The sequence below is a fragment of the Euprymna scolopes genome, chromosome 25 (assembly GCF_053919585.1).
Source record: "Euprymna scolopes isolate OS-2025 chromosome 25, ASM5391958v1, whole genome shotgun sequence".
Classification (NCBI taxonomy): Eukaryota; Metazoa; Mollusca; class Cephalopoda; order Sepiida; family Sepiolidae; genus Euprymna; species Euprymna scolopes.
Genome location: NC_136506.1, coordinates 52,886,658 through 52,902,554, shown reverse-complemented (window position 1 = coordinate 52,902,554; position 15,897 = coordinate 52,886,658). Strand labels below are relative to the sequence as shown.

Genomic DNA, 15,897 nt, shown 5'->3' with positions numbered 1-15,897 from the left:
CGTTTGAAACATTATACAGTCTTGAATTACATTATTACATGAGACAATATATATTTCTACATGAGATGTGAGCGTTTTAGGGAAATATTTTGTTGTTCTTAGTGTTTATTTTATGGTCTGTGATGTAGTTAGCATTCTTGGAATTTCTAGTTTATTTTGAGCTGTGGTTTCAAATACGGCGAAAGATTTTCGAACAAGCAATCAAGAAGCGACACAAACCATTAAAATATCTTATATATACATTTTTTGTACATCAAACTGTCATATATTGCGATTGTTGAATTATAGACTATTTATTCGTGAAGTAACTATACATTCCATAAATTTATGATTAATTTCAAATTTATTCATAGAAATTTCCAAAGCTGCTATAAAAATGAATTAATTGCAAATCAATTCAAAATTATTCGAACAGACAAATTTCTACATTATGTAAAATATGTTTAGATATAAATATGACTTTAAGGAGACGAATAATAATAATAATAATAATAATAATAATAATAATAACAATAACAATAATAATAATAATAATAATAATAATAATAATAATAATAATAATAATATTGCAGCTGTTTTTAGCAATTCTATGCGGGTTTCCGTTGCTGATATGGCACACCTCAAGTCGTCTTCCACATTTAATGGATTTCGGTACTTTTAAGGATGAGAAATTTGGAGAATATTTCTTCATATACGCTGTTGGGAAAAGTAATGAATTACTTATTGCGATTTCTGATATTACTGGGAATTTTGCGGAACTTTTGCCTAAAATTCTTGTGATTGTAGTTTATCAATAGATTTTTTTCATCGTGCTTTATATAATACTAGCAGCTCAGCCCGGCTTTGCTCGGGCCCTATGTAGTGTTCATAACTTTATGTGCATATGTATATATATATTCAAAAGTTTGACTAATGTCCAGGTAACCTACATCTAAAATTTCAAGTGTTTGAACCCAAAATTGGCGGAGGAGTTTGGTAGAGTCTGCAAAGGTCAACTCTTTCAACTTTCACCTCTTGGCAGCAAAATTTTCGCCCCAAAACTGATTTAAAAGCTTTCTGCCTTTCTGAATACTTTTAAGTAAAATTTCAAATGTTTAGACCCAAACTTGGCTGAATAGTTTGCTAGAGACCGCAAAACTTTTGAACTTTGACCCTTTTGGCATCCAATTTTCCAACCCCAAACGGATTAAACAGCTTGCTCTATGTCTGAATACACTTTATGTAAAATTTAAAATGTTTAGAGCAAAAATTGGCTGAATAATTTGGTAGAGACCGCAGAGGTCCTTTTTTTTTACTTTAGCTCAAATTGTGACCTCTTAACATTTATTGTTTTAGGCTCAAATCAAATGAAAAAGTTTCATTCATGTCCAAGTAACCTACATCTAAAATTTCAAGTGTTTATACCCAAAATTGTTGGAGGAGTTTGGTAGAATTTTTAAATCGTTGAACAACGAAATTTCTGGCCGAAAACAGATTAAAATTTTCCCGAATCTCAATAACTTTTATGTCAAATCTCGAGTCTGTAGACTGAAAATTGACTGAGTAGTTTGGTAAGGGAATGTACACACACAGACACACACACAGAGACGGACAATTTCATTTTTATAGATATATATAGATTCGCATTCGGCTCAAAATGAGTTAGGGACTCCATAGCATTAGTGTCACAACCTCATTTCGGGTCGCGACCCACAGGTTGGGTACTGATTTAGAGTGTTATAAATTATTGCATCATTGACGGTAAAATAAGGTTCAGTGATTTTTCGTTATTGATCTTATACATAATGTAGACCTTTTTCTTTGCATTTAATGAGAAATTACAATATTTTGAGTGGATTTGAGATGTATATTAATTCTTCTAGATACTCTGAACTACAAATTCTGAATGCACTTATGGAGAAACCAATTATAACACATACATCTAATATATACTTTCTCATAATAATTTCAATCGGAAATACGTTGGTGTATTCAATGCGAACTAAAAAAAAAACAAAAAAAACTTGGTGTAAAAATATGAAAAAACAACAATTTCCTGGTTGCACTATATTTCCATGCTTTACAACATTTTTTTAGTTTAAACAAATTACATTCATTTAATTCATTTTAAATAAATCTCGCCGAACACTTCTTATACAAGCACTCAAATACATTATGGCACAGATAAACAACATACTTCTACACTGCATGTCTTTTTATAAGCAATTAATCCAATAGAACGTGAAATTAGATCTAGGTTAAGCATTTTACACCATATTTCGCATAAACTTTCTATATAATATTGATATAAATAACAAAAATATAATATTACTATAAATAACATAAATATATTATTGATATAAATAAAATACACATAATATTGATATAATAACATAAATATAATATTGAGATGAATAACATAAATATAATATTGATATAAATAAAATAATATAATATTGATATAGAAAACACAAATATAATATTAATATAAATAACATAAATATATCATTAATATAAATAACATATATATTGGATTGATATGAATAACATAAATATAATATTGATATAAATAGCATAAATCTGATATTAATAAAAATAACATAAATATAATATTGATATAAATAACATAAATCTGATATTAATAAAAATAACATAAATATAATATTGATATAAATAACATAAATATATTATTGATATAAATAACATATAAATATTATTAATAGAAATAAATAAATATAATATTAATATAAATAACATAAATATAACATAAATATAAATATCATACATATATTATTGATATAAATAAAATAACTATATTATAAATATAAATAAGATAAATATATTATTGATATAAATAATAAAAATATGATATTAATATAAATAACATAAATATATTATTGATATGAATAACACACATATATTATTAATATAAATATCATAAATATGATATTAATATAAATAACATAAATATATTATTGATATACATAACATGATATAATATTGGTATAAATTACATACCTATAATATTAATATAAATAACATAAATATAATATAAATAAAAATAACAGAAAAATATAATTGATGTAAATAACATAAATATAATACTGATACAAATAATATAAATATATTATTAATATAAATAACATAAATATAATATCGATATGAATAACATAAATATATTATTGATATGAATAACATAAATATATTATTGATATGAATAACATAACTATATTATTGATATAAATAACATAAGTAGATTATTAATATAAAAAACATAAATATAATATTGATATAAATAAAATAAACATAATATTAATATAATAACATGAATATAATATTGAGATGAATAACATAAATATAATATTGATATAAATAAAATAATATAATATTGATATAAATAACATAAATATAATATTAATACAAATTACATAAATATATTATTTATATAAATAACATAGATATTGGATTGATATGAATAACATAAATATAATATTGACATAAATAACATGAATATAATATGTATATAAATAACATAAATATAAATAACATAAATATATTATTAATATAAATAACATAAATATTATATTGATATGAATAACGTAAATATAATATTGATATGAATAACATAAATATAATATTGATATAAATAAAATAAATATAATATTAATATAAATAACATAAATATAATATTAATATAAATAACAGAAATATAAATAACATAAAATTAAATAACGTAAATATATTATTGATATAAATAAAATAAATATAATATTGATATAAATAACATAAATATTATATTAATATAAATAACATAAATATAATATTTATATAAATAAAATAAACCTAATATTGATATAATAACATAAATATAATATTGAGATGAATAACATAAATATATTATTTATATAAATAACATAGATATAGGATTGATATGAATTACATCATTATAATATTGATATAGATAACATAAATATGATATTAATAAAAATAACATAAATATAATATTGATATAAATAATATAAATATATTATTGATATAAATAACATAAATATAATATTGACATAAATATGATATTAATAAAAATAACATAAATATAATATTAATATAGATAACATAAATATAATATTAATATAAATAACATAAATATAATATTGTATAATAACATAACTATATTATTAATATAATATTCTTATATTATATTAATATATATAATTATATTATTGATATAAATAACAAAAATATGATATTAATATAAATAACATAAATATATTATTGATATAAATAACATACATATACAGGGTGGCCGAAAAGTCCCAGGACACTATACATGTATTTTTAATAAAACACAGTATTTTTTAATGAAACACACAGAAAACATATATATTCAACAAAAAAAAGAGAACTTTATTAGAAACAAAGCAGAAAACAACTAGAGTAATTTAGTGGTCTAGGGGATCAGTATGTTGGCCCTCGTTGTTCTTGCACAATTCCATTCGCCTCCAGGTTCTTTGTGCCATTTTTTTTTGAGAATTCCTTGATACGCTTACAAAAGCTGCAATAATAGCATGCTTTAGCTGATCAATGGTTTCGTATCTTATACCAGAAACTTGACCTTTAATTAAACCCCATAATGAGTTGTCTGGAATGGTCAAGTCAGGGCTTCGTGGTGGCCAAGCAAAAGAATTTGTATCCGCGCCCAATCCATCGATCAGGAAACTCTGCATTTAGCAGCGCTCTCACAGGAAGTGAATAATGTGGGGGTGCACCATTTTGCTGTAACCATACACGAACCTTAATACCGAGTTCTATTAACTTGGGAATGAACCAGTTTCTAATCATGTTGGCATATGATTCCTGGTTGACATTGCAATCAAAGAAATAAGGACCAATCAAATGTTCAGATGTCAATGCAGCCCAAATCATGACATGTGGATGATTATTTTCAACTTCTTCTTTGTAAAAGGGGTTTTCTTTAGCCCAGAAATATATGTATTGACTTTTAGAACTTTAATAAATGGCGCATTCATCGCTGAATGTTATCTTTCTGTGATTTTTCGGCCAGTGTCTTGGGACTTTCCGGCAACCCTGTATTATTAATATAAATATCATAAATATAATATAAATATAAATAACATAAATATATTATTGATATAAATAACATAAATATATTATTGATATGAATAACATAAATATATTATTAATATAAATAACATAAATATATTATTAATATAAATAACATAAATATATTATTGATATAAATAACATAAATATATTATTGATATAAATAACATGAATATATTATTGATATAAATAACATAAATATAATATTAATATAAATAACATAAATATATTATTGATATAAATAACATAAATATATTATTGATATAAATAACATAAATATATTATTAATATAAATAACATAAATATATTATTGATATAAATAACATAAATATATTATTGATATAAATCACATAAATATAATATTAATATAAATAACATAAATATATTATTGATATAAATAACATAAATATATTATTGATATAAATCACATAAATATATTATTGATATAAATAACATAAATATAATATTAATATAAATAACATAAATATATTATTGATATAAATAACATAAATATATTATTGATATAAATAACATAAATATATTATTGATATAAATAACATAAATATATTATTGATATAAATATCATAAATATAATATTGATATAAATAACATAAATATAGTATTGATATAAATTACATAAATATATTATTGATATAAATAACATAAATATATTACTGATATAAATAACATAAATATATTATTAATATAAATAACATAAATATATTATTGATATGAATAACATAAATATATTATTGATATAAATCACATAAATATAATATTAATATAAATAACATTAATACATTATTGATATAAATAACATAAATATATTACTGATATAAATCACATAAATATAATATTGATATGAATAACATTAATATAAAATTGATATAAATCATATAAATATATTATTAATATAAATAACATAAATATATTATTGATATAAATAACGTAAATATACTATTGATATGAATAACATAAATATATATATAACATAAATATAATATTGATATAAATAACATAAATATAATATTGATATTTATAACATAAATATAATATCAATATACACAACAAAAATATGATATTGATATGAATAATATAAATATATTACTGATATAGATAAAAAAATATAATATTTATATAAATAACATAAACATATTATTAATATAAATAACATGAATATATTATTAATATAAATAACATGAATATATTATTGATAGAAATAACATGAATATAACATAAATATAAATAACATAAATATAATATTGATATAAATAACATAGATATTTTATTGATATGAATAACATAAATATAATATTCACATAAATAACATAAATATAATATTAATATGAACAAGATAATTATATTATTGATATAAATAACATAAATATAATATTGATATAAAAAATATAATATTGATACAAATAAATGAATATAATATTGATCTAAATAACATAAATATAATATTTATATAAATAACAAAAATATAATATTAATATAAATCAGATCATTATATTATTGATATAAATAACATAATATAATATTGATATAAATAAGATAAATATAATATTATTATACATAACATGAATATAATATTGATGTAAATAACATAAATATATTATTGATATGAATAACATAAATATATTATTGATATAAATAACATAAATATAATATTATTATGAATGACATTAATATAATATTAATATAAATAACATAAATATAATATTAACATAAATAACATAAATAACATAAATATAAATAATATGAATATAAATAACATGAATATAAATAACATAAATATATTATTAATAGAAATAACATAAATATAATATTGATATAAATTACATAAATATAATATTAATATAAATAACATAAATATAATATTGATATAAATAAAATAAATATATTATTAATAGAAATAACATAAATATAATATTGATATAAATAAATAAATATAATATTAATATAAATAACATAAATATAATATTGATATAAATAACATAAATATAATATTAATATAAATAACATAAATATAATATTAATATAAATAACATAAATATAATATTGATATAAATAAAATAAATATAATATAAATATAAATAAAATAAATATAATATTAATATAAATAATATAAATATAATATTAATATAAATAACATAAATATAAATAACATAAATATAAATAACGTAGATATATTATTGATATAAATAACATAAATATATTATTGATATAAATAACATAAATATAATATTGATATAAATAACATAAATATATTGATATAAATAACATAAATATAATATTAATATAAATAACATAAGTATAATATTAATATAAATAACATAAATATAATATTGATATAAATAAAATAAATATGATATGAATATAAATAACATAAATATAATATAATTATAAATAACCGAAATATAAATAACATAAATATAAATAACATGAATATATTATTAATAGAAATAACATAAATATTATATTGATATAAATAACATAAATATATTATTGATATAAATAACATAAATATAATATTGATATAAATAAAATAAATATAATATTAATATAAATAACATAAATATAATATTAATATAAATAATATAAATATAATATTAATATAAATAACATAAATATAAATAACATAAATATAAATAACGTAGATATAGTATTGATATGAATAACATACATATATTATTGATATAAATAACATAAATATAATATTGATATAAATAACATAAATATATTATTGATATAAATAACATAAATATAATATTAATATAAATTACATAAGTATAATATTAATATAAATAACATAAATATATTATTAATATATATAACATAAATATATTATTGATATAAATAATATAAATATATTATTGATATATATATAACATAAATATATTATTAATATAAATAACATAAATATATTATTGATATAAATAACATAAATATATTATTGATATTAATAAAATAAATATAATATTAATATAAAAAGATAAATATAATAGTAATATAAATAACCGAAATATAAATAACATAAATATAAATAACATAAATATAAATAACATAAATATAATATTAATATAAATAACATAAATATAAATAACACAAATATATTATTAATATAAATTACATAATATAATATTGGTTTAAATAACATAAATATAATATTGATATTATTGATGATGTTAATATAATATTAATATAAATAACATAAATATTATATTGCTATAAATAACATAAATATAATATTAATATAAATAACATAAATATAATATTAACATAAATAACATAAATATCATATTGATATAAATAACATAAATATAATATTGATATAAATAACATAAATATGATATTAATACAAAGAACATAAAGATAATATTGATATAAATAACATAAATATAATATTGATATAAATAACATAAATATAATATTAACAGAAATAACATAAATATCATATTGATATGAATAACATAAATATAATATTGATATAAATAACGTAAATATGATATTAATACAAAGAACATAAATATAATATTGATATAAATAACATAAATATAATATTGATATGAATAACATAATATAATATTGATATAAATAACATAAATATAATATTGATAAGAATAACATAAATATAATATTGATATAAATAACATAAATATAATATTGATATAAATAACATAATATAATATTGATTTAAATAACATAAATATGTTATTGATATAAATAACCTAAATATAATGTTAATATAAATAACATAATATAATATTGGTTTAAATAACATAAATATAATATTGATATAAATAACATAAATATAATTTTAATATAAATAACATAATATAATATTGATTTAAATAACATAAATATAATATTGATATAATAACATAAATATATAATTGATATAAATAAGATAAATATAATATTGATATAAATAACATAAATATAATATGAATTTAAATAACTTTAATATAATATTGATATAAATTACATAAATATAATATTGATATAAATAACAAACAAAAACTGAAAATAAAACATAAATCAATCCACTTCAGAAACGAGTCACATATCTTAAACTCTAACGACTATGTTTTATTCTAAAAAAAAAAAAAAAGAACAAAACCTTCTTACACATTTTGAAATCTAACGCCGGTATTTCGTTTGAAAAAAGAACACAAAATTCTTTTGATCTATTAAACACACCATTTCAAATAATGACCTCTATGTTTTTCTTCAAATTAGCCATCTTGAGAAAGTCTTTAAATAAAAGATGAAACGTTGATAAATATTTAAACAATTTTCGCTTTATCTTCACCATTTTTCATCTGTATGTGTGTTTGTGTTTGTGCGAACATATGCGTGTTTTTCTAATGAACGTTTTGTGTTAAAGTCAAGACTACTCATGTATATTCCATATGTATCAGTAACGTTTCTCAGTGTTCATCGAGTCATCATCAGGTAAAAAAGCAAATGCACAAAATAGAAAAAATAAGAATTTCAAAAGAAACGGGCACGTCAAAGTAACACATGATAAATTTGTATTACGTTAGACATTTAAGACAAATTGCAATTAATAAAACTTAAAATTATACATTCTGAAATCAATTAAAATATATACATAGTCGAAGTTATTTTCATAAAACAATAATAATATTTTAAAGTGCTTAAATTTATACTTTTTCATCCAGTTACGCTAGTCCTGGCGTCACAGCATTTAAATTGTTAACGGCGTGAAAACGCTCGCTTAGTATTTAACTGACTTCACGTGCCCGTTTCTCGGCTATCTTTTTAAATCCTCTTCTTTTCTACAGTTTTTTTCTTCATATGCTTTTTCGTCTACTGATGATTCGACAAAGAATTGAAAACGTTCGTGATATATATGGAACTTACATTAATTCCTTTGAATTTAACACAAATAGATTATTAGAAAAAAATTAAAAATCTGTATAATTAAACAGAAGAATTCTTCTATTTTAAGGAATGTTGTCTTAAATGATAAAAAAAAAACACCGCCTAAATGCACACACTGTGTATGTGTCTATGTGTTTGTCTGTGTGTGTGTGTGTGCATGGTGTTTTGGTAGTTCTCGAGCATTAGGTAGTTGCTACATAGTCCGGAGTGTTTGCGAATGATTAATAAAATGGCTGAAACTGTGTTGCTTTCTTTCTGTTGTAGGTGAAGGTCTTGTTCTCATTTTGCTTTTGGCTAACCTCAACAGCTGTACGAATCCTTGGATCTATTTGGCCTTTAACAAGAATATATTTCGAAATTTGATTGCTTGTAAACAATGTTCGAATACCAAAAAGCAGAGATCTAATCAAGCATTGCAAATGAAATCATTAAGGCGAACCGAAACGAACTCGACGAATTCTGCACCAACTCGAACCAGCGTCATACGCGAACAATATGTGCCGAAAAGTAATCTCAAAATTCCGAGCAAAAGTGTTCTGGAAGAAAAACAGTAACAATCACGTAAGTACATACACATATACACGCATGTGCCTTTTTTTTTTTACACAGTGGTCACCACTTATCAAGGCCCGGAAGCCACTCAGGGATAAGGGTTATTGCAAGTACATTACGTTAGTGTGGAGTTTTGATGAAGTGTTTACTTAAGGGGGCGGTTCATTAGGAATTTGTTAACGTTGGACTTGAAGACATCCAAGTTGTAGTCAGGTGGGAAGCAGGCAGACGGAACAGAGTTCCACAGGCGTGCAGTTCTAAGAAAGAAGCTTTGTTCATGGAATCCACGTTTTGATTTAGGCACAGATATAGAGTGGGGGGAGTTTTTCACAGTGGATTCAGCTAGACAGGTGTTTTTCGTGAAAGATTGGCGAGGTGGGACCAGAGATTGGAGTTCAGACGAGCACCTGCCATGGAAATAACGATAAAACAAGGATAGGCTCGCAACGTCTCTTCTGTGGGAGAGAGGTTGCAGGGTAGAGAAAAGGGCATCCCCCACTAAGCCACGAAGTCTATTTTGTACTCTGTCAAGGCAGGATAGGCTGTTTTTAGCAGCTCCTGCCCAGATATGGCAGCAGTATTCCATCCTTGGACGTACTTGGCTTTTATATAGATAGAGAATTGCATCAGTAGTAACATATCTTCTGGAGCGGTAGAAGGATCCCACCATCTTTCCAGCGACCTTGGAAACAGACTTGATGTACGTGTTCCATTTCAGATCAGGAGTAAAGGTCAAACCCAGAAGCTTGTCAAAAGACGGGGCCTCTCCCAGACGAGAGCTGATGGGGATCAGAGCGTTGATGATGTAAGGATAGGAGTTTGGTTTTTGATGCATTAAAGGTAGGTAACCAGCCACGTCTTCCCCCACTGAACCACGCGCTCAAGATCAGAGGAGAGAGAATCAGAGAGGACTTTGTCATTTACAGTCTTTGATGTGTTGCCGTAGATGGTCGTGTCATCAGCATAGATGTCAACGAATGATTTAAGTATGTGTTTAGGGAGGTCATTGATGTAGATCAGGAAGAGAGTTGGACCCAGGATTGACCCCTAAGGGACTCCAGCATTAATACTGCAGGTCTCCGATTTTTGTCCATAGACCACTACTCTTATGAGCCTATCGGAGAGAAATGATTTAATGATTGAGAAAACGTTTCCAGTTATACCGTAGCTGGAAATCTTGTGAAGTAGACTCTTATGCCATACCTTGTCGAAGGCCATTGATATGTCAAAAGCAATTGCCCTAGAAAGGAAGCCTTTGTCAAGAGATTCACTAATCCTGTGAGATATAACCGTCAGCACATCTGCTGTAGATTTTGCAGAGCGGAAACCATATTGTGTGTCACTAAGAAGGTTGTTTCTGCTGAGGTGGTTGACTATTTCTTTATTTAATATGGATTCCAGCTACTTACTCATAACACACAGGAGACTTATTGGTCTGTACTGAGAGGGAGATGACTTACCACCTGAGTTCTTAAATACAGGGCAAACTGATGAGGTCTTCCAGGGAGTCGGAAAGCACTTCTCCTTAAGGCAGCGCTTAAATAGTTTCGTAAGTATGGGAGCAAGTTCTGGTTGAAGCTTTTTTAACACTATAATTGGGATGCCATCAGGGCCAGTTGCTTTACTGGAATCAAGGTTCTTGATTAGCTTGGCGATCTCATGCACGGATATTTGTATGTTACCTAACGTGTTCTGTGTTATAGGAGGAAATACGGGGAGTTGATGGCCTTCGTCGCATAGGGTAGAATTAGCTGCAAAGTTTTTTGCAAATAGTTTGGCCTTGTCTACGCTGACGAGATGACCTCTGGTCCATTGATAATGGTTGGGATAGAACGCACACTTCTGTTCAGGATCCTATTTGTTATTTGCCAAAACTGGTGGGAACCAAGCCGCTGATCAGCTACCTTGGATTTAACAGACTGGGCATATAATATTTACGTAAAAAGAACTGCTAGTAATTTTATAGATGTGTACATGATTTCATGTATGTATATCTATATCTATCTATCTATCTATCTATCTATCTATTTATCTATCTATCTATCTATCTATCTCTCTCTCTATATATATATATATCTACAGTGATGATCATATTTATTGGCACGGTAAAATAAAAGTTAAATTTTGTCTAATAAATTCTAAAAAAGGGATTAAATTAAAGAAAATAACAAAGTATATTATGTATTTTTAACTGGCCTTTCCGATGCAGCAATCGGATTTTAGAAAAAATAAATAACAAAGGAACAACAAACATAATTGCAAAACACCCTTGTTCAAAATTATTGGCACGGCTTTGTTTTTCTTTTAGTATCAGTATAATATCAATCAATTTCCGGTTTACGTGCTTTCTGAACTTTTTTATAGCCATATTATGCTTGTTTAACGCTAATTCAGTGAATAATTTTTTTCAGATAATTTTTAGATAGCGATTTATTTAAACTATTATAAGTGACTAAATTATAATTTTCAATCGCCATGGTTAAAACTAAGGAACACAGCGAAGACGTCAGGAAGCTTGTTGTAGCATGCCATACCAATGGGGAGGGCTATGATAAGATTTCAAAGAAGCTAAACCTTCCCAAATCCACTGTTAGAGCCATAATAAACAAGTTCAAATCGCAAGGCCACGTTATGAGTTTAGAGGGTAGAGGGAGAAAAAGGATTCTTTCCCCAAGAGATGAACGGAAAATTGTTCGACAAGTAAAACAAAACCCAAGGATCTCTGTTGGGGAGATTGTTGATGAACAGAGCACCTCTGGAGTGAATGTATCTCGACATACAGTTGGTAGAGTTTTGAAGAGAGCTGGTTTAAAAGCATGTCGTCCGAGAAAGACTCCCTTATTGAAGCCTATGCACCTGAAAGCAAGGCTAGCCTTTGCAAAACGTCATATTGATAAAGATGTTGCATTCTGGAAACGTGTTCTATGGACTGACGAAACGAAAATAGAGTTATTTGGCCATAATAAAGTGTCTTATATTTACAGAAAATCTGGCGAAGCTTTCCTGCCTAAGAACACCATACCCACAGTGAAGCACGGTGGAGGCAGTTTGATGTTTTGGGGATCCTTTGCTGCCTCTGGACCAGGGCGACTTGTTAAGGTCACAGGTAGCATAAAAAAGGAAGATTATGTTAAAATATTGGATGAAAACCTGAAAGACTCTCCTAAAGAGCTCTCACTTGGTCGTCGTTGGTGGTTCATGCAAGATAATGACCCAAAGCATTCGGCTAAACTGACTAAGAAATGGCTTGAGGACAATCATATTAATGTTTTGGAGTGGCCATCACAAAGCCCAGACCTTAATCCAATTGAAAATTTATGGAGAACATTAAAATTGAGGGTAATGCAAAGGAAGCCTAAGAATCTTATTCAATTGGAGGATTATTGTCAGAAGAGTGGGCTAAAATTACTACTGAAGAGTGCAACAACTTGGTTGTAAACTATGAAAAGCGACTGAGGAAGGTAATCAAGGCCAAAGGCTATACAATTGATTATTAAATAAATCGTGCCAATAATTTTGAACAAGGGTTTTTTGCAATTATGTTTGTTGTTCCTTTGTTATTTATTTTTTCTAAAATCCGATTGCTGCATCGGAAAGGCCAGTTAAAAATACATAATATACTTTGTTATTTTCTTTAATTTAATCCCTTTTTTAGAATTTATTAGACAAAATTTAACTTTTATTTTACCGTGCCAATAAATATGATCATCACTGTATAAAAGCGAACGTGTCTGTGTGTCTTTGTACATTTTCCTTCGCAATAACTCTGTCAATTTTTAGTCTACAGACTCAAAATTTGATATACAGGGTACTGACATTTGGGAAAATCTATGTGATCTGTTTTCGGCCAGAAATTTGACTGTTAAGGGGTCAAAGTTCAACGATTTAACCTTTGAGAACTCTACCAAACTCCTCCGACAATTTTGGGTCAACACACTTGAAATTTTAGGTATAGGTTCCTTGGACATGGATCTAACTTAATAACTTGATTTCAGCCCAAAACAATAAATGTTAAGGGGTCAAAAAAGGGGTCAAAGTTTTAAAAACATTGACCTCTGTGGTCTCTTCCAAATTACTCAGACAATTTCAGGTTTAAATATTTGAAATTTTACACAAAGGGGATTCAGAGATAGGGCAAGCTTTTTCATTGGTTTGGGTCGAAAATTTTAAGTTACCAATATATAAATGTAGGTATGTATGTATGTTTGCATGTCTGCCTCAAACTTTCGACAGAGACGACGGATTTTACAAGATCAGTATCGTTTTAAAATCCGACCTTTCATACGACAAATATCGAAAAGTTGGCTTAAAACATTAATATCTTCACCTCCAACTAGGAACTTTTCTACAGGGGTGGGGTCGCTTTTTTCGCCGATATTTTTGAAAGTCATCCTCCCCTTTCGATTGTCTAGCCTTAATTTAAAAAAAAATGTCAATTCCGGTTAAGCGGTGTTCGTAACAGCGTAGACGTCAGTTTTTTCCCCGTTCTCCCCCCCCCTCCGCGGTACGGGTTCGAGCCTGCCTTCCTACTACCACTTTTTTTTTTTTTTTTGCTCAACAGACACATCCAAACACCGGACTGAAATGCTAGTACACACACACACACACACACACACACGCACACACACGCACACACACACATACACACACACACACACACACACACACATATATATATATATATATATATATATGTACTTCATTTAACTGTAATGCAATAAATCTACTCATGCAAATGCAGTGATTATCGGCCTTACAAAATATTATTTGCTGTAATATTTTATAAAGATAATCCCAGCTAAATAAAAATTACTCATACCAGATAGAGCAAATAAATAATAATTTAATAATTTAAATTTTATGATATGAAATGGTTAAATTTCAAATGTATAATTTTTATTATATGCAAGACAAAGAATATATTTCAATAAGTATATCTCCTTAACCAATAGGTTTTCGATGTTTACCCTAATCTCCTCAAAGGAAAAAATATTAGCAAATGGTTTTGCATTTGAACATCAACATGGTTTTAAAACTTTAAAAACTTTTAATTATGATTTTCTATGTTTATTACATTTAGAAAACTAGGTATGAATCATTTATAATATTTTATAATATTTTCATCTCTGAGGAGATGGGTAAACATCGAAAACCTATTGGTTAAAGAAATATACTTATTGAAATGTATTCTTTACCTTGCATATAATAAAAAGTATAGATTTTAAATTTAACCATTTCACATCATAACATTTAAATTACTAAATTATATATATATATATATATATATATATCATAAATTATGATATATATATATATATATATATCATAATTTAG

The 15,897-nt window shown here is 24.8% G+C and overlaps 1 protein-coding gene across 2 annotated transcripts in view; it reads left to right on the top strand.

Moving 5' to 3' along the window:
• The window catches only part of LOC145247351 (cephalotocin receptor 2-like), a 115,016-nt gene that overhangs the window by 81,509 nt on the left and 17,610 nt on the right, over positions 1-15,897 (top strand). For both annotated transcript variants that reach the window (XM_080109026.1, XM_080109025.1), the window contains exon 3: positions 10,276-10,572. In XM_080109026.1, coding sequence (XP_079965152.1) covers positions 10,276-10,565 — 290 coding nt within the window. In that variant the 3' untranslated portion in view covers positions 10,566-10,572. The remainder of the gene's footprint in view (positions 1-10,275; positions 10,573-15,897) is intronic.